The sequence below is a fragment of the Daktulosphaira vitifoliae genome, unplaced genomic scaffold (genome assembly GCF_025091365.1).
Source record: "Daktulosphaira vitifoliae isolate Bord-2020 unplaced genomic scaffold, ASM2509136v1 Scaffold_1, whole genome shotgun sequence".
Classification (NCBI taxonomy): Eukaryota; Metazoa; Arthropoda; class Insecta; order Hemiptera; family Phylloxeridae; genus Daktulosphaira; species Daktulosphaira vitifoliae.
Genome location: NW_026099572.1, coordinates 61,172,651 through 61,195,539, shown reverse-complemented (window position 1 = coordinate 61,195,539; position 22,889 = coordinate 61,172,651). Strand labels below are relative to the sequence as shown.

Here is a 22,889-nt window from a genome sequence, read left to right as displayed (position 1 = left end):
TAATGCACTCATGTTTCGCGCGGTTAAACGTTATCAGAAGTCAAACCACAAGTTCGGAGTTTTGTTCTCTTTTATTGCGTAACCAAATACTATTTAACAAATTTTTACTTATAGATTGTCACGAAACAATTTCATTGTCATCGATGACAAAAAGAGTCACTGAAAATACGTAAAAAGAGAGTAAACAATTATTAGCAAACCATCTATAGAAAAATTATGTTAACAGTGGAAGACATCAGTGAATTATAGTTGGGCTGCTCCTGTTTCTTGTCATAACTGATTGAAATTAAAATGTTAAATAACAAAAAAAAATTATGGTAATTTTCAATTACGAACGAGAAAAATGTGTATTATACGTACAAAAAATAACACGTTTTAAGATTATACATTTTGGTAAGTTCCCTACAAAATTCTAGTTTTTCTCGACAGAGTAGTTAAATATTTATAGATATTTCCATTTGTAAATATTCTAAATAATTTAACAATCGATGAAAACATTAACACATGCACATATTATTTAATTTTACGGTATGTATAACATAATAGTTTATATTATGTTCTAGAATTATGAATAAATCAGCAACTATATAGTATTTAACATTATTTAAAGTTTTATTTTTAACTAGGAATGTGTCAGTATACCGGTCACGTCGAAATGATTATTAATATATAATTTAACTGATAAAAAAAAGTTCGCCGACATCAAAAATAAAGTAATTTTGAATATATTAATTAAAAAGAGTGATATTTATTCTAAATATAAATTATAAATTATTATGTTAACAGAACCCATATAATTATAGGATCAGATCAATAACCATTTTATAATCACTATTTTTCAAATTTGGACAAAGTAAAACTACTTAGGACATGATTAATGAGCAGTGATGGTGACATATCACCATTAAAATTAATAGTTAAGAAGTAGTTATTGAAACTAATGTCGATAGAAATGTATACATTTCTAATTAAATTATATTAACAGGATGGATTATTAAGTAACGGTTAAATACTGTCTTATGAAAATATATCATTATACGACACAATTATTATTTTTAATAATATCAAATTTTTTTTAGGCGATTTCGGAATACTTAGGTTTAACATTTACAAGTGATTCATCAACTCTCTCACCTTAAATTATTTTGAAGGAGATATTTCCTCCCTAGTTAGATACCACTGTCTAACTTTAAAGTAATTGTTTAAAAATTTCATAACTTAATTTATCTTTGAGAGTATAAACATAGGCACACTCATACACCACATTTACTGGTCCTGACATACTCTATAGCTCCATGAATCCTTTAAGAATAAACGCTTTTTAATTACAATTGAAGCAAGCAACCAATAGGGCGTCAAAATAATTCACTCACCAAGCGCTAAAAAAATTAAAACGACTCCTTTTTAGGGTAATCATTAAGAAATCTAAGCTAAATTATGAAAATAAAGGCCAAATTTATATTTGATATATTTAATTTATATCTCACCTGCAAATAATTATTTTTATATTTTTATTGAAGAATTAAGGAATTTATGAAAATCTCTAATTAAAATATAATAAAAAAAAGAATCATAATACATACAAGTGAATTTTACACCCAGAATAACTGATTTATACAAATTAGTTTATCACCTACTGGTGATAAACTAAATTCATTTTTTCAAAGTACTCTACTTAAAAATAAGGGAACTATTAGAAGCCTGCCTTTTAAAAATGTTAAATGTTACTGTGATTACACATTGACTATTTCGTTGTAAAATATATGTTTTTAATACATATTTTTTTTTATTATTGACAATTGGTTATGAAAACTAATCAACAATAACTTATTGTTAATATTAATTAGCTACAAGATTCTTTTTAAGAAAAAACATAAAGTAATTAGAATTACGACATTATTTTAGATTTCAAAATAAATAAGACTTAATCTTAAAGGTACTATACCAATTTTTTTAAACAAAATAAGTTTTGTAGTTTATAAAAAATTTTGCGCTGTAATTTTAATTTTGGATTTACTAATTACAATTTATAAAAACTACTTAGAATAATAGCAAGGCTAACATAACACAGAGTGTTCAGTGAGTAAGGAAACAGATTAGTTGTTATAAACAATGAGAACAATAGAAATCAGTTTCCTTACTTACTGAAAACCTATATATTAAATTGAATTTTTTAATTAGATTAACTAGGATGAAATGGAGTAAATTTAGACAAATGTAGATGTTTTAAATTAATTTTTTTTTCTTAAAATATTTAGCAGATTTTATTTTAGATTAAAAAGTTCTGGTTTTAAAACAAAAGCTTATGCATTAATCAAAAAATACATTTTTTTTTTACAATTTGAAATTTAATTAATTTATACTTATCAAAAAAATTTGTATTAAAAATGACTTCTGGATATAGTAAAATTATATGCTATTTATCTTTCATCTTTACCTACTAAGAATATGTTTAGTATTATGAAAAATACAATGTGAACACTAATATATATACAATAATTATATACATTTTATTGACTTGACCTTTGTATAGATCATTTAAAACATTCTAAAATATTATTTAAAGTGATAATATATTTGAAGAGTGAATGTGTCAAACGTTCTATGTGCCAAAAAAGTGAAAAATTGTTTTATTTCTGATTTATGTTCTATGTGCCAAAGGCCACAATCTTGTATGTGTTTCAAATGTCAATTAAATTTTTTACTTGTACAAAATTGCATTCATAGATGGTGTTCGTTATGTGAGACATGCCCATGTTACCATTGTTTTTTGTGTTTTCTGAACAAATATGTTTTTGGCACATAGAATGTTTGTCACATTCACTCTTCATTTGTTTTATTATTACTTAGGGACTAGAACATTGAATTTTATAGTTCCTTAAAAGATTTCATAGGTATAAAATTAATTTCTTATCATACTTAAGATTCATCATATTTTAATACTCAAAAAAAATTATAGGTCTGTTATGTAGTTTAGTTATCAAAAATCTAAGAGGATCCATTTGATAAAATTTATAGTTGTCTTTATTGGAGAGATCTAAGGGCATGTATACAATTAATTGCTAGTATTCCTTACACCCTTTAAACTAACTGAAACTTAAACAAATTAAGAAAAAAAATTTTTTATAATTATTTATAAAATTTCTTAAATTAAAATATTTTTGATCATTTATTACAGCAATTAATATGATGAACAATACAATAATTAAATCTGAAATTATAGAAACTAATAAAAATGTTTGTAAATCTTAAATTACCTATGAAGAACAATACATCAACATGAAATGTGATAGTAAATTATTTGTATTATCAGAAAATGAATTAAAAGCAGATATTAAATTGTAGTATTTGCTATTTAATGTTCATTTTCAAAATTCAATTTCATTATCACTTAGAAGTATGTCAAATAAATTGTTTATTATTTGGCGAATAGCCAAAACCATTAAAAACTGAATTACAAGGATACGTTTATATAAATACTTTTCATAATATAATAAGTAATGACATTTATAACTGCATTAGTGCAGTACATTAGTAGTTTTATAAGTTTATCAAAAAACTAGTTTGATTTATACATGTTTTAATTAAAAACATAATTTTATTTTTACAACTATTAATAAGACTATCAATCTTACAAAAAAGAAAACAATTATATATATATATACAGAAAAAAATTTCCTGAAACATTTTTTTTTATCGTTAACGGAAAAAATGTAATTTTATCAAATGATACACACTGTGTATATAAGCAATAATATTTTACTAACTAACTATGAAGCTATATTTTAATTTTATTGTAATATTTAAATTATCCTTTGATTTTATTTATAGTATTATGTTTTATTTTCAACAATTAATGTCAAATCGCCACACTAGGTATTTTGGTAGGATTACAATGTTTTACATAAGATAAAAATTATATTAAAAATATCTTATTATATAATAGAACAAGAAAAAAAACGCTTTTCTGGAAAAATTACTTAGCGTGCTCGGATTTTCAAAATTTTTTTTTTTTAAGAAAGTACTCGGTCACCAGTCTGGGAAAATTATTGGCGAAAGTCATAAAATTTTTGACGCTCGCCCGCGACCCCAGCGTTTTACGACTTAAGATTTGAAATTTTCAACAGATCCGCCCAATGACATTCCTGAGATATGATAAAAAATCCGTTATGATATGATTCAATCCGTTAAATTATCACCGTTTTACGAGTTTTTTTTTTTTAAGTCCACGCGCACGGCTTTAATATGCGCATTGACTCATTTCTGTGCATACGTTTATTCTGAACCTTAATTATATGGTGTAATATGTATTTTTATTAAGACACTATTTTGCATGTGCACATAACACTTTATTATATATATTATCAAGGAATATGTATGTTATGTTATATATAAATTTCAAGACGGTTATAATTATATAAGTTTGTACTTTCATTATCAGAACAGTACATTATAAATAAACTTATTTTTCTGATATATGATGTATGAGTCTATGAGTGTATCGTTTAAATTGGGATCCATCTATGACAACTATGCTGTCCAACGTCAAATTATAGTTATCAGTATTTTTATCAAAATTAAATTTTTTACATAGTCCCACGTATAATAAACTACTGAATTATTTTGTAACTATTCTATAATATAAACACAATTATTATAATTAGAATATTAATTATTTTTTTGGTTACAAGGGGTGTATTTAAGGAGCAACCAAAGCTATCCTCTGGATTTGTCTTCATGTTATTCAAACATATGCTATTTTGTGTTAAAATTCTGGGTTTTGTACTTTATTTTAAAATACCTGACAAGGGGAGTACACTGATTTTCATTAATATTATATAAATCAAATTAATATAGCATAGAAAGTTAAACTTATTTAAATTTTTTTGCCATTTTTTCTGTTGACGGAAACGACGTATGTTGTGGAGTCAGTAAAACTTGTGTCTTACGCGATTGGGTTTCAAGGTTCCAACCTGCGTATGACAAGGAATTTTTTTCTTAATTCTTTTTAATTTAGAATAAATTTTCAACTCCTTTGATTTTTATCTCATTTAGATTCAATAAAAATCAAGGATGCCATCACTGTAGTCACCCCTCGCGATAAGAAATTTCTTATTCATAGTAAAATTATTTTACTATATTTTAGGTTTTAGCTTCAATGCAAAGCTGAGAAGGTATTTTTTTGTGACTATCGTTTATTTTCTGTGCTGTAACTTGTCCTACTTTTGATGGGTTCTTTTAGTTAAAGTAAATCATCAAAATTAATTAAGTTTTGAATATTTCAATTGTAGAATCTTTTTAAACACCAAAAGTTACTAGGAAATGATTACTATTATTTCTATTTAAGTTATCTATTACGATAAAAATTAAAAAAATATTGAGCTTTTCTGATAAATAGTAATTATAAAATTTCCTGACTGCAAATTAATCTTAAGGGTACATTATTTTTAATTCTCATAAAATTTCCTATTTAATAATATCAATTTCAAACTTTCAAATTGAGCTAAAATTTATGATAATAATTTTTTTTTTATTATTATAAAAATTCACAAAAATCAACTTTAAACGATTAAAAAAATAAGTTAAATATGTCATTTTTCCTATGTTTAACATATTAATAATCAAAATCAGTTTTAATTTTAAACAATTATTTTTTGTTCTTAATTATTGTTTTATATGAAAATACTTAATTTTTAATAATAAGTAATAGTATTAAAACTTGAAAGTGATAGAAAAAGTCTAATTGCATATTTGAAAACATCGCAAAAAGTTAATTTAGAAAAGTATATTTTTGTTTTTGATGAAAATTCCTTGTAGTCCAGTGTATAAAATTTATAACTTTGTTATAAGTAACAAACATTTTTTATTGTAAAGTATTGCATTAAGCTCTTTAAATTTTTATACGAGTTAAAAGTAAAGAAATATACAACTTCTTTATTATTTTTATAATTTCTCCGTATAAATTACAATATTAAATTATTGAATATCAATTTCATACTTAATTTAATTACTATAATTATTATTTATTCATATATTATAATTATAAATCAAAAAACTAATCGGGATAAAATTAAGGCAATAAAAGTTATTGTTGCTTTTGAAATAATATTCTAATTTCTTAAAATTAAACACTATGTACAAATTTGCATCGAAACGTTTCTTATGATAGTGATTTTAATCACTGTCAGATATCATCTATACTATAAATAAGATTGTAAATGGTCATGAATTAATAACACTATATGAGTGTAATACATAAAACAGAATTAATTACACACACACACACATATATATATATATATTTGGTTTTCATATATACATATACACGTTGGAGAAATACCTTACAAATGTAGGATGCGTGAAAAATCATTTATCCAGAAATGATTTTGAAAGCCACATCAACGTCAACACATTAGGGATTTGCCTCATTAATGTAGCATGTGTCATAGGTTGTTTGCCAAAAAAAAATCATCCTATAACTCATGAATACACTCATTCGCATGTAAAACTTTAAAATGTAATAAATATGAGAAATCATTAACTTGAAATTATTACTTAAAAAGACATGCAAGTACTCAAACCGGAGAAAAACTTGAATCTAATGCTTGTGAAAAATCGTTGCCGAAAATTGGTTTAATAAAATATATAAATGCAAAAATTGTAAGTATTTTCATAGTTAAAATTGTTTAAGAATCATTTATTTAACTTATATCATTGAATATTTTGCGCATGGTTCACTAAAGCAACATTAATGTAGAATTTATATAATAAAATTTAAAAACCGTATTTAGTTTTTGTTTTAAAACATGACCAATTAGTGAAATTAGTAACAAAATTTAAAATTTTTACTCTACTATTAATTAAAAAACATAAAATTTTAAAAGAGTAAAATTTTATCAATTTAGTTATATTAGTTTTCATTTTAGAATCATGTGTAAAATTTATAAGTATAGAACTGTAAATTTAATTTTGCCTCCTCCAATTTTTTTTTTTTTTGTTATATAACTTTTCATTATGCTTAAATAAGACTACATATTAACTGAGAAATTTTCGATATACATATGTTACATGAATCCCAAGTATAAAATTTTTATAGAGCCCGAGTGGTAATCGCCTCACATACTTATAGTTGGAGTGAAAGTGTATTTTTACTTAAAAATTTATGATAAAAAAAAAATCTCAGTTGTGGTGAACCTAATTTGACCACAATCATTTTGTATAATAATCATTATACATAATTGATTCCATTCTTTTTTTGTATCGAATTGACAAAATTTTAAGAAATACAATTTATATGGTATAACAAAATGTTACCCATTATGTAAACATAATTATCTTGTTTAAATATAATTCAATGCATATTAAAAGTTAACTTTTAATTTTGTGACTTTAAGCGCAAGTGTTTTAGGCATTTGTTTGATTGGACATTCACAAAAATATAAATGGAAAAAACCTACTTGAGACATATTTTAGATATAACTATAATTCATTCACCTAGATTTCGATGAACAATTTTCAAACATAAAATATTTATATGTAAACATCAACAATTTATATTCCTTGAACTTAACAAATATATTTTAACAATCAGCTTAGAATTATTTAATTAAATGCAACGAACAATCTACAGATCATTTTTAGTGTTATCAACTAATTATTAAGGTTCGACAATATGTAGTTTATAAACGGTAAAGATCATCAAAAGTTTAAAATAGAAAAGAAAATCGCCATGGTAAAAAAGTTGATAATATTATTCTAAACTATACTGGAAAAATACTTTGTACACCCAAAATAATTCTATCCGTGTTAAACGCCAATGAAAGAAAATAATCTTCCGTATTATTTTAAATGTTTAATTGAAATAGAGAAAAAATTCTAATTAATTGTTATAAATATAATTAGTCGTGAATATTGGGAAATATCAATGATTTTTAAAAGAAAATAATGTATGAAAATTACTTTTTTGTAAACACCTTTTACGCATTATCTTGTGGACTTGAAACAAAAGACAAAACCTTCGAGCTATTCTACGGATTTTCCATAAATCACAACTATTCATCAACTAATAAGCGGCATATAATTACTATAGGTAATTCATTGATAGTTAAATGTCGTCATTTAAGATTTATAGCCGAAGAATATTGCAAAGCGATCCTATTTAAAAGACAGTCATGAAACGACTTTTTAATGAATTTGTGTATCAAGTATTTCGTAGATCAAGTGATTGTCATTGATGAAACAATGTGATTATACGTGCATTTTTCACCGCATAAGTTTTCATAAACATTTCATTCAGTTTCATTTAAAGTAGCTCCCTACTTACCGGGTCGTGTGCTCAACGTGAGTATTTTAGGTTATTTTTAATTTTACTAATATTATTATGAATTACATTGTACCTCTTGTTTAAGATTTAGGTGGTTTTTTTTTAATTTTACTTCGTTACATTAAGTGTACATTACATTACCAATGCGTTTGACGAAAAATGTTTCTCCTAGTAAATAATAACAATAATAATGACAGTAAAAAATAAAAGTGTTAGAACGTGGTTTCAGTTTTTAATTCACAAACAAAACTAGATTCAAGGTGATTGAACTTAAATTATAAAATCTCGTTGTTTTAAATTTTTAATAAATTATACTTAACAATACCATAGTTAAAGATACCTTTATAATTCATCTGATTGTGATACTATAAATTATAATGAGTATGATTATTAAATGTATCAGTCTCCAACTTTCAAACGTTAGAAAATTAATCATGCGCCTAAACTGATTAATACCACTTTAATAGTGTCAATATAACAATTATTTAATGATATTACACAACATATTATTGTTTACAATTGCTATTGAGCATCCACCAATCGACTCAGCAAATTATTCATTCATATACACTGATGAACTTATTAAAATCAGCAAATTTTTTCATCAATACAACGATATTTTTATTAAATAAATAGTAGTTTTTAATAAATATCTATACTTCAAATATTACGAAAAATCAAGGCAACAAACATCTTAAAATTAAAATATTGTAATGATGAAATAATTTAACATGTGTCTAAAATATTTGTTTGATTATTTTTCGGATACTAGACCAATCAGTTAAATTATTGGTGTCGTTAAAATTTATTTGTTTTTAAAAATTTTGAATTTTGCTCCCTTCCACTAATCTCTGCAGTCCAACTCGGTCATATTCGCGTACACGCGTTTTTTTTAAGCAGCTAAGTGTTTATTTAAAACCAAAATCTAAACAAATTTTAATCGGTTCCTTGTTATTGTTTAGCGGTCCAACTAAATAATGATGAACTGTATTGTTATTGCGTGTGTTCACGTCTTCTAGGCGATGGTCGTCACTGTCTCAGTAATGTTAGAATAGCCGTCCGAAAATGTCGAATTATCCGGGCGCGATTGTGTGTCACCGCTGTTCCATGGTTACCACTTTAGTGGTTATTTCCATCGTTTGGTTCTCTCATTTCTCGACGGCAACCACTGAAATCATTTTACAGCCTGATGGAGAACGACCCCTTAATGGGCCAGCAGTTCTTAAAGTAATAGACGATGCCACTGTCATGAAAATCATGAGACAGGATAAAACTGTCTTAAGCGAAGGTAAAGATTTGAACCATCGCCAGGATCAACAATTCTTAGTAATTGATGGCAATGTGTCGTGTCCCATAACTTTGAATCGAACATTGAGGACTCAGCAATTATTAGAAACCGCTGCTGACTCTATCACTAAATTTCTACCATTTATTATGCCTCCTGACCATAACACTAAGTGCTACAAACACACTCTTATGTACCTAAGCGATCTTAATGATTTCAAATTATGGGCCACCAAAAGTAAGTACTGATTGAAAATTATACTTAATTTAAGAATCAGATTAATGAGGGTAAGATTAAGATTTTTTTAAGTAAATATAGGCGTAGTCTGCTAGGCGATGACAACCCCCTTAATATTTTATGGCTATTTTTAAAACGTGTAAATAATATTGTTATTGTTATATTATTTTGTTTCACGGGAGTTTTTTTACAAAGAAAATAAACCTATTAAATTTTAGATTTTAGTTATGTGCAATTATGTTATGTATTATATGAAACTTAACTCAAATCTTAATACTTGCATATAATTATTAATATAAACATTACTAGAACTTAGAGGGGAGGAAATGTAAACGATTCATTTTAGAAAATTGTGTAAAAAGTACATTTTTTATCAGAAGTTATAAACTTTTTACGAAATTACTATGATAGAGTATCTCAAAAAGGTATTTTTTTTATAGATGTTGGCTGTATTGATTCTATGTTTACCATTAAAAATATTTCAGAGATATTGTAAACATTTTTATATACTTCTAACGACCAAAACATTCTTGTATCATCTAGATTTGGTTTTTGATAAGACGTTTTATAGTATTAAATAGTGATATAGTCCTAAAAATGTTCGTGGGTATACGCCTGATCACAGCATTACTCCCTACTCCCATAACCTCTAAGAAATAAAATTTTTAATGATAATTTTTCCAAGAAAAGGTGCCTAAAAACTCTTATGTTTTTCGATTATTTTTGAAAACATTTCCCTGATTTCGTCACTACCTCTAACAATTTTTCTTAAATTTTAATTCTTAAAGTTAAGTTTGGAATGAAATAATTAATATAAATTAACACAATAATATAAAACTAAAAACAATTATAAAATCAAATGTCAAAAGTGGTCAATCCTCTTTTAACGAAGGTGACAACCCTACGTATACTCCTTAAATTCTAACTTTTAATTTTTACAAGTATAGAATTAGTATATATAGTATAAACTATCTTCATAATCCTTATCAGTCGGTAACTTGATTTAAAATTGAAAGTATGGCCAATGAGGAGTTTAGTTCTTTTAGTCTTCTGAATGCGCCACTAAGTACAGCAAATACTAATTCAAAATTGAAATAGATTAAAAATTAAATGGTAGCGCATGATTCAATTGTATAAATATTTTACTTTTATATGTATACTTTTACTAAAATTATTATTAAATCCATAATAAACATTTTAACGATATACCGTCTGATAGACTGTTGTAAGTCAATGAAACTTATGTTTATATTTTGACTTGTGTAGTGTTTGACGCATCAGCCAAGTTTTTATCGTCGGGTTGGATGATCGGAAACACATATAATCTTGGAAATTTTGACGAATGCATCGAAATTGAAACATCCGTTAATGATGAATTCATACAGGGACAATATTGTTTAGCTGAAATTGAAATTAATCCATTAACTACTTCAAAATACAGACCATTGAGTGCTCATCTTTTCAATGAATCTGCGTGGAGCACTATTACGGTAAGGGTTCCTAATAAAGAAATTCGACAACTATTAATTTTTTTCATTTACACGATGAAAAAATAATATATAAACCGTTTTTAAAAACCTGAGTAAAATAATTTGAATAATTAGAAAATATACAATAAAACACCATATTTTAATATGTGATTTTTAAGTTGTATTATTGCCTTTATAATTTTGGAGATATAGGAAATAAAAAAGTTCAGTAATAACAGAAATTATATGTGAAAAGTAAAACCAGTTGTAGATTATACTTTCAAACAAAATATAATACTCTCAATTAAAATTTCTTTCTTGACTATTAATACACTAAACAAATTTCAGATTAAAAGTTAAATTCATCACCCAAATAGTATTGAAAATATTAGAAATTCAAGTGCTGAATTAAGCCTGCTATTTTTTTTACCAATTTTTAAATGTTATTATAAGTTTTTATGTTATGTAAGTTTTCTCTACATATTGTGTCTAGAAATGTAAACGTCTTTTGAACATTTCCACTCGACTATTTTGCTTTACTGATACATTACGAGAGCTTATATGAATATTGAAGCTTTTATATTGGAATCCCGTGTTAGTGATATCATAGCAAAATAATAGGTAGGACAACATTTTTTAAAATTGCTACTCACTGCTTAAGAATCGCATGACTATTTTCTGTTGTTGGATGACTTAGTAATTAAAGAAACAATTTTTGAAGGGGAAAAATCCGTAAAAGAAATTAATAGTTAGGTTAGGTTTAATATATTTTACAAAGTTTAGTTTACCTTTTTAATAAAATATATCTAAATAATTATTATATTCTTGCAATTTTAACTTCTAACTTTGTTATTTTGAAAAATAACAGACTTGTATTCCTTTACAGTTGTTCGGGCTATTAATAAGTCGTTAGTATTCGTATATTTTGCATAGTAAATTTTTGATAACTTATAAATAATTTCTATTGAATAGAATTTATTATTCAAATTATAATGTTCTCAAATATATAAAGACTTTAATACACAATCATTAATATTTGTGTACTTGAAATTTATATGTTAACTCATTGACCAACCACCCCATTTGATGGTAAGACAATTGCTCTGATGGAACTTGGGGATCAAACCCCACTCATCCAAGACTAATTAGGCGTTCTAAAAGTAGCTGGTATTTTTATTATTTTTAAAAATGTAACACTTTTTTAGGAATTGACATTTGATCCTAACAAAAGCATGCGAAATAGAATCTACATGGCACAATGCATACCACATACCTGTTCTAGCGAAAATGTTAGGACGCATTTTGAAGGAATTTTTAAAGAATGGCCACAAAAGCAAGTGTTGACTTCAGTAGGAGAGATCAAGTGTCAAACTAAAAACGAAATTCCGTGGACTTGGGGAGCTTTTACACTCTTGTATGCAAAAATTTATTATTCATAGACATAAATAAGTTAATTTAAAAATATTTCCGGCAGTTAATAAAAATAACTTATACAATTTATAATAAATAATCAATAACTTCATATAAAATATCTTTGAGGAAGGTTACACTTCTCCTCACCTATTAACGTATGTGATATATTTTAGAACTATTATCGGCCTATCATTGATTTTAAGTTTTGTGAGTACTGCTTATGATTTATTTACATCTATGTCGTCATTCCGGGAGTTTCAATTACCTGGTAATTTACATTTATATAGATGCGTATAAATTTTATAGCAAATATGACAATAATTTTTAACTCAATTTGTTTTATTACTAGAAAAATCTAAGACGCATCAAGTCCTTCAATCATTTTCACTTTCCAGAAATGTGCGCAAGTTACTGACTTTCCCAAAAACATCTGATAATTTAGAATGCATTCATGGGTTGAAATTTATTTCAACTTGTTTTATTATTGTTGGTCATCGTTTTATGTTCTCCCTAGGTGCACCTATAATGAACACAGAATTTATCGAAACTGTAAGAAAATCTATTTTTTGTCATTTTGTAGTTTTAACTATTGTTAACAGTTTTACAGTAAACTTGAAGCTATGGTGATTCTTAATGGTCCAATTTTGGTCGACACTTTTTTCATAATAAGTGGTTTTCTTGCTTGTTATTTACTATTAGAACACATTCAAAACCATCCTAAGACTTACCGAATATCATTATTTTATATTCATCGCTATGTAAGGTATGTTGATGTTTCATCATAAAAATTTGTTTTAGTTCTAGAATTCAATAAATTTAAGTTGAAACATTTATCATTTAACATTTATTTAATTTAAATTGTAATATTTTTGAATAGGTTAACACCTGTGTACGCTATCGTCTTGGCTTTTTACTGTACTCTCTTAATCAGGATTGGTGATGGCCCTATGTGGTCTGAAAAAATAGGTGCAGAAGTAGACCGATGTCAACTGAGTTGGTGGACAAATATATTGTACATAAACAATTATGTTGGAGCTGACAAATTGGTATGTTTCGTTAATTAAGCAAGTATTGTAAACTCGTATTAATAAATATTTTTTGTATAGTGTATGATCCAATCATGGTACATAGCATGCGACACACATTTATTTTTAACAGCCCCTATAATAGTGAGCTTGTTATATCATAAGCCTCAACTAGGAAGATTTGTGCTGGTTTCTATATTGGTTTTGTCAATCGCTACTACATTTTTTGTCACTTACTCAGGAAAGCTAGATGCATTTCTCTTGGTTCACATAAAAATTCTCAGGGACCCAGTGGTTAATAAAACATTTAAAAATCTATATATACCGACACATACTAGGGCTACGCCGTACTATATCGGTATGATTACTGGTTTGGTTCGTCACAAAATGAAACACACTTCCTACAAAATAAACAAAGTATAAAAGTTTCTTTTATGTTTTAACAAGTAGTTGACGAATTTTTTTTTCTAAGTACATTGTATGGATAAATTGGATGTTATCTATAACATTAATGAGCGGCACATTATTATCGGCCTGGTGGTTTTACAAGCCTGACTACACATATGATGCTTTTGTAGCTTCACTGTACGGTGCTTTGTATCGAACGACATGGGCAACTGGTGTAAGTTGGACAATTATCGCTGTATCCACTGGAAATGGAGGTAAGTCTTTCTTTTTAGTTGATTATTATACTACCGCCTTCACATTTCAATGGATGGTTTTAGGTTTCATTGAACCTTTATTATGTTGGAAACCAGTCATAACATTAAGTCGATTAACTTATTGTGCATTTTTATGTCATGGAGGCCTACAACTATACGCCATTGGTAACATTAGAACTCCTTATTATGCTTCATGTTTTAACTTGGTAAAATATATTTTAAACTAATAATAATTTGATTAGAGTTTGTATTTACCAAAATATATTTACAGGTTTGGTCGTGTATGGGAGATATAACTTTGTCCTTTTTAACTGCATTTGGATTAACTTTGCTCTACGAATCTCCAATTTTAGGATTAGAAAAAATAGTATTTAGCAAAGGTTTATTTTGTAATTGATGTTCTATCGAACAAAATAAATATAATATTTTATTTTAGTTTCAGGTGATAAACCAAATTATGAAAAAAACATCAAAACAACTAATATAACAAACTTAAGAGAAAAAACTGATAGACAACAAGCGAACGACAGACCTTCAGTTTAAACATTGTAGTTATAATTTTAAAACATTTGTAACTATAGGGTCATTTTTTAAATTTACGTAGTTTTGTACAGATATATTTTCATATTTTTCTTTTTATACTTGTAACTCTAATGTATAAGCAGAAATATTTTAACTACGTTTTCAATATGATTTTATTTATTTTAAATAAATAAGAAAAAAATGAAATTTCTTAAATAATTTCAAAAATCAAACTTTAATTTCTACTAATGTCAAATATGAAAATGAAAAGGCATATGGCTTAATACAAATCATTAGAGGGGAATAATCAGTATTATAAATATAACATGAAACTTTTCAACTATAAAAAACATATGTTAACTTTTTACTAATAAGTAATAATTTTTCACCCAATTTGAACCAAATGAAATAAATAAAATATATAATACATATAGCGATCATCAGATAATAGCTGTCATTGGAATTATAATACAATTAAGTTTTTTTTTTATTACAGAAAGTCTCCATTGGTTATTAAACAAATTAATTAATATTTACAATGATTACATTAAATTTTGATTTTAATTTTTATTAACTTGATGTAAGATTTTATTAACACAATTATTGCATTAACAAATGTTAATAAGTCACAGTGCATTGAATAAATTTTCTAAGATTGCAAAATATTATTATTAAGGATCAGAATTATATGTATTTATAAATTATTTGAAACATGTTTTTTTTACAAGTTTGTCATAAGATTATTTAGCGATATAGAAATAATTTTCATTTTAGGGTGAATGAACCCCCAAAACTATAACCTCAGTAAAACACATTAATAAGTTTTTAAGTCAGTATGATGTTTTCAGAATAACTTAATAAAAAATATAAATACATAAATGTATGTATAAATACATACTTTCCAAACCCTAGTTATAATTCTCTTAAATTTTACCTAACAATTATTACAAATTTTAATTCTATTAAATATAAAAAATAAACCCATGATAGTAAATTCTTCGAAAAGAATTGAATTACTTTAGTAAATTTAAACTATATTTCCTAATTCTGGTAAGAAATCTCTACTAATTATTTTTCCCTTTCATAGAAGCTTAAAAATTTGCGCTATTAAATAACCATTGTTTATTTAGTATTTATTATTTCAACGTTTATTTAGGAATTTTTTTTCTAGTTTATAACATAATATATTTTAGAGTCCATTTTATAAATGGCTAACGATTGTTAATTGAGCATTAATATCTAATTTTTTAATTTTATAGACCTTAAATTATACATCAATTTGTTAAATTAACCATATAAACCATGATTTTGTATTAATTTTTCATTGATTAGAATGAGTATTTTTATTTCATAGACAATCTAATATTATACTAATATTTAAAAAATAAGTGTCATAAATTTTCATTAAATAAAAAATTCACATATTTCAAGTATTAATTTTACTACTTGTCAATTAGTAATTGACTTATAATAGAAATTATGTGATAAAAAATTTAAATATTAATTAATTAAATTAATTGTTTATTTTGAATAAAATCAAAATATTGTGGTACAGTTAAAAAAAGTCTTAAAGTAGAAACTTATCATTATTACTAATTTGATGCGATTTTTCGGAAGTACCAAGCAATCATAAGTAAAAAAAAATTTACATAAATTATTCATTTTGTAAAAAAAAAGTATTTATATATAAAGAAATATACGATTATTTCTGCAATATATTACAAGCAGAGTAAGTATTTATTTTTTTTTTTTTTTAATGAGTAAAATATAAGAACCAAGCTTAAGTTTGTTGTATTCAACTCGTGTTGTATCATCAATAACTTTTTCAACTTAGGAATGTGAAGCACGTTGACGTCTTGGAGAATAGCTCCTTGAACGTGAGCGAGAAGGTGGAGCACGTCGCTTTGGTGAACGAGATCGAGACCTAAAATGATATTTAATTACTTTAAAGAATTATAAATATATTTATTTAAAATTTTATAATCATAATAATTCCAATATTATTCACTAAAGGGGGACTCCATTATACTCACTTGATACAGCTCATAATCAAACTTCAAACATTAACCTTTGAAAATTCGTGTAAAAAAAAAACAAAACAAAATCTAAATACCTTGAACACGTACACAGTTCTGTTTTCAATGAAAATTTAAATAACATTGTATGTTATTTAGATGGAGTGTGAGTGGAGACGTTAAAACAGCCAATAAAGCATACGAGTGCTTGCGAAGAGTTGATTGAGGGTAGAGGTGATGGAAGAATAGATTGTAGAATAGTGTAGAATAGGCTGATCCAAACATGTGATGTTAAATAACACATTACAGTAATTCAATTTGGTAGAATTGTTGGAGCGAGCGAAGTACAAAAATGGTTGATATAGTCATTTTTCACTGACCAAGGTAATTTTTTTAAGATGGGGTGAATAATTTTTTTAGTATGGGCGATAACCAATGATCCTTTTCCTGTAAATTATCCCAAAAATAAATAAGATCTAATTAAGCCCATTTAGAAAAATAAAAACAAATAAAAATAAAAAGGTATGAGATCGGTTTCAAATGAAAAAGATAATTTTTAAAACTGCATAACCCATAAAGAGAATTGAACATAAGTATAATTTTTTTTCGAAATATATTGATGAGAGTAGAAAAAACATAATAAGTATTTGCATTTTTGTATTAGTTGAATAATATATCAAAATTAAACAATCATAAATTGAATACAATTATTCTTTAAATATAAACAAGCTATTTTCTATAGATATGATAGTGGTTAATTCAAATCTAACTGTTAATATTTGCATAGTATTTTACTGAAGTTTTAAATAAAAAAATTGATCAATTAATAATAAAATATATACATTGACCCCATGATTTAAGTTTTCTGCTATAAAAGGAACTTTATTTTTTCTTAGTTTCTATTTCAAAATATAAAATAATATTTATATATCTCGAGAATGGGTTCTTTAAACCCAAACAACGGATATAAATTTATCATCTTCAATATATTTTTAAACTATTAATAACATAAAATTTAAAAAGGTCTTAAGGTAAGAAAAAGTAAGTTTATGCTAACTGAAGATTATAATTCCATGAAAGTAGATTAAAATTAATTAGAACACCATTTATTCAATTTAAATATAATAGAAGTGTTTAAATTTTTTACCTGTCATTGTATCTATCATTGTTGTACCGTGGAGGTCCTCTGTTGTAGCCACCGCCCCCACCTCCTCCTCCACCTCTACGATCACCACCACCACGGCCATCTCTTCCATTTCGAGGTCGATTACTAGACATTTCTACTCGAACACGAACTCCACAGATACGACTATTCATTAAAAAAAAATATTAAAATTATAACACAACCTACAAGAAAAAAATTTGATCAAAACTTCAAAGATGAAAATTATTATACCTTAATTGTGTATAATAGTGAATTTGAAAAATATAATAATTTAAATAACTAGGTAACAGGACTAGACCTATTTCTTTATATTATATTTTTATGTTTTTCCTTGTTAAATTAGACATCAAAATAATTTTAATATGATAAATCTTAAAAGCTAACACAAGAATAAAAGTATTTTTAAGATTAATATGATACTTACGTCCCATCAAGTCCCCTAACTGCATCTTCAGCGTCTCTTGGGTCTTCAAACTCAACAAAAGCAAAACCAGGTGGATTTCTTGCAATCCAAGTATTTTTCAAAGGACCATATTTAGTAAATGATGCTTCAATTTCATGTTTAGTACCATTTTGGCCTAAGTTACCAATGTACACTTTGCATGACTGATCCCAGTCACGATGAGACATATTAATTTAAATAGTTAAAAAATAACCTGAAACAAAAATTTTAAATTAATAATATTAGTTAAAAGTGAAAAATTCTTATTATATTAAAAGAATACATTTAATAAAAATAATTTTTTTTTTTTAATTTTTTCTATTTCTTAAATGAAATTGTTAAAAAAAATTTTTTATTAATACATAAAAAGGTATACTACCCTAATTTTTTATTATGATATTAAATATTCCAAAATTTAAATACCAAATTAATTTCACATTTCGAGGTTATATTTAACACACCATAACAATTTTTGAACATTAATAACTAAGAAATTATTTTAAGTAAGAAATATCTGTTACTATTTAATTAGACTGAATCAAAATTAAAATATGTTAAAAGCAATTGAAAAAAGGTTATCTGTAAAAGAATTTGTTAATACTCCAATTTCTATAATATTAGATTTACCACATTTAATACAACATAGAAAATGTTATTATGGTCAATTTTAAAAGACACGTCTTCAAATATCAATTGAATTAAATTAAAGATGACATCTTATGATATAAAAATATAGTTTCGGTGTAAAAAATAAAATCTAAGTATTAGTATAAATTCAAGTATCGAATAACTTACGATTAATATTTAACAGCAGCTAGCTCGAAAATTCCAATACAATTAGTAATACGTTTGTAGTTAGTAAATTATTTGCATGGGTTCCTTAAAACGTCCAATGCCCAACAACAATGAGTTGAAAGAAGAACGGAAAACAATTTAAGAGAACTCGGACTAAGCTATGCGTAAAATTACAATCTGATGAATATTGGCACTGGCAATGTCTGAAGAATGTAATGATTCGTGTACGGGTAAAAGAGAGATGGAAAATGTAAACAAAATGGATGTCGATTTTCGAGCGAGTAGAGTAAGTCGGAGAGGCTCTGTTACATGCTATGTTGCCATTTCTTCACCGGCACAGAATTGAAATTACTGATATTATGATCAATTTACAGAGCAACGCTGTAAAAAATTATTTACAATATTTATTATTGTCATGAACTTTACAAAAGTTGTATAATATGTAATTACTAACATTTTTTAAAATATTATAATTTAAAAAAAGTGTAAAATTGAAAAATATAAACCGTATAAATATATCATTTATTTTAACATTATGTCCTAAAATCCAAAAATGTAATTTTGTATCTGCTCAAATATTTAATATAACGATTTTCAAAAAAAAAAAAATACTATTTTGAAAAAATTAAATAAGACGAAGTCTTTTACACTGTTAAATGTGAATAATGAATAATGTATCAGCATATTTTAAACCCTATTTCTTAGGTTGTTGATTACCTAACAATTGTTTCCTTGGGAATAATCATTTTGATTATAAATCTAACTCAATTGAGTAACGCTCGTTGAATGATTTGATCATGTCTACTAGACTTAAACCATTTGTTAGTATTCCTGAACCATTTGAATGGCCTTTAATTGGCCATACTTACTTATTTCTTCCAATAATTGGTAAGCATTAACAGTTTATGTTGAAAATATTTGTATACATATATTGTAACTATTTTTAGGGTCTTATAGTAGTGAACGATTAACTGAAGCAATTGGTAACTTAGAATGCAAATTAGGACCTGTATTTAAATTAAAATTGGGTGGCCGAACAATGGTAATCACCACAAGAGCAGAAGATACAAAGATAATGTTTTCCAATGAGGGGAAGAATCCAGTCAGACCTGGATTTCCAGCTTTAAACATATTGAGAAAGAAACTATTCAATTCTGGAGGATTAATATCTGAGTTAGTCTTTTACTATACTTACACTACTATACAATTTATGTAAATTTATTACTGTTTAAGAAATCATATTTAACAATTAAAATTTTTAACTAATGACAAAATATTTTTTTAAATAAACAATGCATTTTGATAACCTTAAACAATGTTGGGAATTTGATTTGATATTAATAATAAAAATATGTGTACATTTGTTTTTAAGAAACATTATTGTTTGGCTTCTATTTTTTTGTTTACTAAATAAACAATAACTGTTCTATTAACTATTTTATCTTACAAAAGTTGTATATGTATATATATATTATTAATACTTCTATACAAAATTTTAAATCAATATTATTATAGATATGTAAAAATTTTTTGTTACAATTAAAAAAATATATTTATAGAAATGGACCTGAATGGTATAGGTTACGAAAACCCATAGCTGCACTGCAAAAAAAAAGTATTTATACTAGTTTTATACCTCAACATCAAGAAGTTGCAATTGATTTTATTGACTACATTAAAAAAAATAGGGGAAAAGACAATATTTTAGAAAATGTATTGTATCATATGATGAAATTCTCCATTGATGGTAACAAATTGATACAAATAAAACTATGAATGCATATTGTAAGTAATAGTTATATTTATTTATTTAGCAATCTCTGTTGTGTCTCCTGGCTTTAGAGTTAAGTGTACAAATACTTTGCAGTCAGACATTTTTGTAAGGGCTGGTATTGATTTTATGGACGGATTATATCTTAGCCTAATGGATTTACCAATCTGGAATATTTATAAAACATATGCTTATAAAAAACTAGAATATTCTCATTCAGTTGTACACAAGTAATATATCTCAATCCTAGTTTAAACATTGGAACAAAAATGATTTGATAATTTATAATTTAATTTTTAGTTTTATTAATGAATGTTACATTCAGTCGTATGAAAGTATTCTTATTGACTCATTGTGTAAAAATACAAATTTATCAAAGAAAGATATTAGTCTGCTTTTGCTAGAGATATTTTTTGGTGGAATTGATGCAGTAATTATTTTAATTTTAATATAATATATTTAATAGTTACTCAAATGTTATGGATTTTGATAAATCAACAGGTAGCAACAACTTTAACAATGACATTGAACTATATATCTCAAAATCCTAACATACAGCAGGCATGTCAAGATGACATAAAAAATGGAAATATGTTATTTTTGAAAGCTTGTATCAAAGAAACACTAAGAATGTCTCCTACTGGCGGAGCGAATTCACGTATCATACCAAATCAAATAAATATTGGGAATTATGAAATCCCATCAAATGTAATATATTACAATTTTTTAGGGTAATCTTTTATAGTTAATTCAGTTAATAAAACTTTAATTTTTAATTTATATTATCTTAAATAGACATTAGTGATGACTTTTAATTCATTGACATCGATTAGTCAAAAATATTTTGATAATCCATTAGAATATAGACCACAAAGATGGATAAGAACACCAGAAATGAGTAAACTTCACCCATTTGCTTCATTGCCATTTGGTCATGGGCCCAGAATGTGTCCTGGGTATAATATAGCAATGCAAGAAATGACTATATTATTATATGAAGTATGCACTACTTTTCTTTTGCCATTTATTCAAATAATAATTTTTTACTAAAAAAAAAACAGATTTTCAAAAATTTCAACATATATACCAAGAATAGTGAAAAGATTAACATGATTTATCGCATGAACAGAATACCAGACAGAAAAATAGACATAATTTTCAATGACAAATAACTATTTTTTTTTATGTATACCATTTTATTTTGTTTTTATTTTTTTCTAAACAATTTTTTTAATTTTAGTGAAATAAATATTTATCACTAATAATTAAGTATGTGCTACAATATAAAGTAAATATCTTATTTACAAAATATACAATAATTACATTCTTTATACCTAAAAAAAATGTATACACTTTCAATATATAGTCAGAAAATAAAAATTTTCCTTTACATGTTATTTATACATTAGAATTTACAAAACACAAGTAACACTAAGGTAATATTTAAGAATACAATATTTACTGGTATTATTTATATTTTATAGTTAAAGCCATAAAATAAGAATATTTTTAAACTATTAATAAAAATATTTTGTATTAAAATTAAAAAAATATGACCTTAACATTCCTTGTGTAAAAATAAACTATTAATTCGTTTACATTTTTAATTTTTTTTTTTTTTTAAATTATATTTATTAGCATTAAGTGTTCTTGTTTCATAAAATGACAGATGAGATCAATGTGATAACTAAAACAAGTCAGTTTCATAAAATTAATATAAGAATTTTTATTTATTTGTTAAAATAAAATTTAAGATAGTAACAAT

General features: G+C 25.3%; 3 protein-coding genes and 1 long non-coding RNA gene across 10 annotated transcripts; 3 read left to right on the top strand and 1 right to left on the bottom strand.

Annotated features, from left to right (window-relative positions):
* Window positions 1-13: 13 nt before the first annotated feature.
* Window positions 14-2,393, top strand: LOC126895658 (uncharacterized). 2 transcript variants are annotated; one of them, XR_007701692.1, is made up of 4 exons: window positions 14-393; window positions 627-713; window positions 787-1,004; window positions 1,080-2,393. It is a non-coding gene; the product is annotated as an uncharacterized LOC126895658 (long non-coding RNA). The 2 variants fall into 2 exon arrangements; XR_007701691.1 differs by lacking the exon at window positions 1,080-2,393 and having other exon boundaries at window positions 16-393; window positions 787-1,059.
* A 4,968-nt stretch (window positions 2,394-7,361) lies between these two features.
* LOC126895651 (nose resistant to fluoxetine protein 6-like) lies at window positions 7,362-15,900 on the top strand. 2 transcript variants are annotated; one of them, XM_050667777.1, is made up of 13 exons: window positions 7,362-8,340; window positions 9,343-9,845; window positions 11,112-11,335; window positions 12,520-12,728; window positions 12,901-12,995; window positions 13,077-13,276; window positions 13,327-13,490; window positions 13,605-13,773; window positions 13,834-14,169; window positions 14,225-14,414; window positions 14,478-14,620; window positions 14,686-14,794; window positions 14,851-15,900. In XM_050667777.1, exons 2-13 carry the CDS (start codon window positions 9,389-9,391, stop codon window positions 14,955-14,957), a joined length of 2,403 nt encoding a protein of 800 aa, XP_050523734.1. In that variant the 5' UTR covers window positions 7,362-8,340; window positions 9,343-9,388; the 3' UTR covers window positions 14,958-15,900. The 2 variants fall into 2 exon arrangements, with proteins under 2 accessions (XP_050523734.1, XP_050523735.1); XM_050667778.1 differs by having other exon boundaries at window positions 9,286-9,845.
* A 540-nt stretch (window positions 15,901-16,440) lies between these two features.
* LOC126895657 (RNA-binding protein 1-like) lies at window positions 16,441-19,622 on the bottom strand. 3 transcript variants are annotated; one of them, XR_007701689.1, is made up of 5 exons: window positions 19,354-19,622; window positions 18,541-18,772; window positions 18,099-18,260; window positions 17,050-17,398; window positions 16,441-16,860 (listed from the first exon to the last, which is right to left on the bottom strand). XR_007701689.1 is itself a non-coding variant. In XM_050667787.1 (4 exons), the coding sequence occupies exons 2-4, from the start codon at window positions 18,744-18,746 to the stop codon at window positions 16,767-16,769; spliced, it is 462 nt and encodes a 153-aa protein (XP_050523744.1). In that variant the 5' UTR covers window positions 18,747-18,772; window positions 19,354-19,618; the 3' UTR covers window positions 16,441-16,766. The 3 variants fall into 3 exon arrangements, 1 of the variants encoding a protein (XP_050523744.1); XR_007701690.1 differs by having other exon boundaries at window positions 17,063-17,398; XM_050667787.1 differs by lacking the exon at window positions 17,050-17,398 and having other exon boundaries at window positions 19,354-19,618.
* Window positions 19,623-19,838: 216 nt separating this feature from the next.
* Window positions 19,839-22,589, top strand: LOC126895652 (probable cytochrome P450 49a1). Of its 3 annotated transcripts, none has more exons than XM_050667780.1 (8): window positions 19,839-20,241; window positions 20,311-20,526; window positions 20,913-21,100; window positions 21,168-21,354; window positions 21,425-21,554; window positions 21,626-21,832; window positions 21,920-22,123; window positions 22,186-22,589. In XM_050667780.1, the coding sequence occupies exons 1-8, from the start codon at window positions 20,198-20,200 to the stop codon at window positions 22,294-22,296; spliced, it is 1,287 nt and encodes a 428-aa protein (XP_050523737.1). In that variant the 5' UTR covers window positions 19,839-20,197; the 3' UTR covers window positions 22,297-22,589. The 3 variants fall into 3 exon arrangements, with proteins under 3 accessions (XP_050523737.1, XP_050523738.1, XP_050523736.1); XM_050667779.1 differs by having other exon boundaries at window positions 19,845-20,241; window positions 20,301-20,526; window positions 22,186-22,582; XM_050667781.1 differs by lacking the exon at window positions 22,186-22,589 and having other exon boundaries at window positions 19,843-20,241; window positions 20,301-20,526; window positions 21,626-21,855; window positions 21,920-22,066.
* Window positions 22,590-22,889: the final 300 nt, after the last annotated feature.

What these genes read in the sequence shown, in the direction of transcription:
- LOC126895651 (XM_050667777.1), top strand. Translation starts at nt 9,389, where the DNA reads ATGTCGAATTATCCGGGCGCGATTGTGTGTCACCGCTGTTCCATGGTT. An exon ending in CTGCGTGGAGCACTATTACG is followed by an intron (nt 11,336 to 12,519) that starts GTAAGGGTTCCT and finishes ACACTTTTTTAG; the next exon opens with GAATTGACATTTGATCCTAA. An exon ending in ACACAGAATTTATCGAAACT is followed by an intron (nt 13,277 to 13,326) that starts GTAAGAAAATCT and finishes TATTGTTAACAG; the next exon opens with TTTTACAGTAAACTTGAAGC.
- LOC126895652 (XM_050667779.1), top strand. Translation starts at nt 20,151, where the DNA reads ATGTCTACTAGACTTAAACCATTTGTTAGTATTCCTGAACCATTTGAA. An exon ending in CTTATTTCTTCCAATAATTG is followed by an intron (nt 20,242 to 20,300) that starts GTAAGCATTAAC and finishes AACTATTTTTAG; the next exon opens with GGTCTTATAGTAGTGAACGA. An exon ending in ATTATGAAATCCCATCAAAT is followed by an intron (nt 21,833 to 21,919) that starts GTAATATATTAC and finishes TATCTTAAATAG; the next exon opens with ACATTAGTGATGACTTTTAA.
- LOC126895657 (XM_050667787.1), bottom strand. Translation starts at nt 18,746, where the DNA reads ATGTCTCATCGTGACTGGGATCAGTCATGCAAAGTGTACATTGGTAAC. An exon ending in GTTAGGGGACTTGATGGGAC is followed by an intron (nt 18,261 to 18,540) that starts GTAAGTATCATA and finishes TTTAATGAATAG; the next exon opens with TCGTATCTGTGGAGTTCGTG. An exon ending in AATGATAGATACAATGACAG is followed by an intron (nt 16,861 to 18,098) that starts GTAAAAAATTTA and finishes ATATCATTTTAG; the next exon opens with GTCTCGATCTCGTTCACCAA.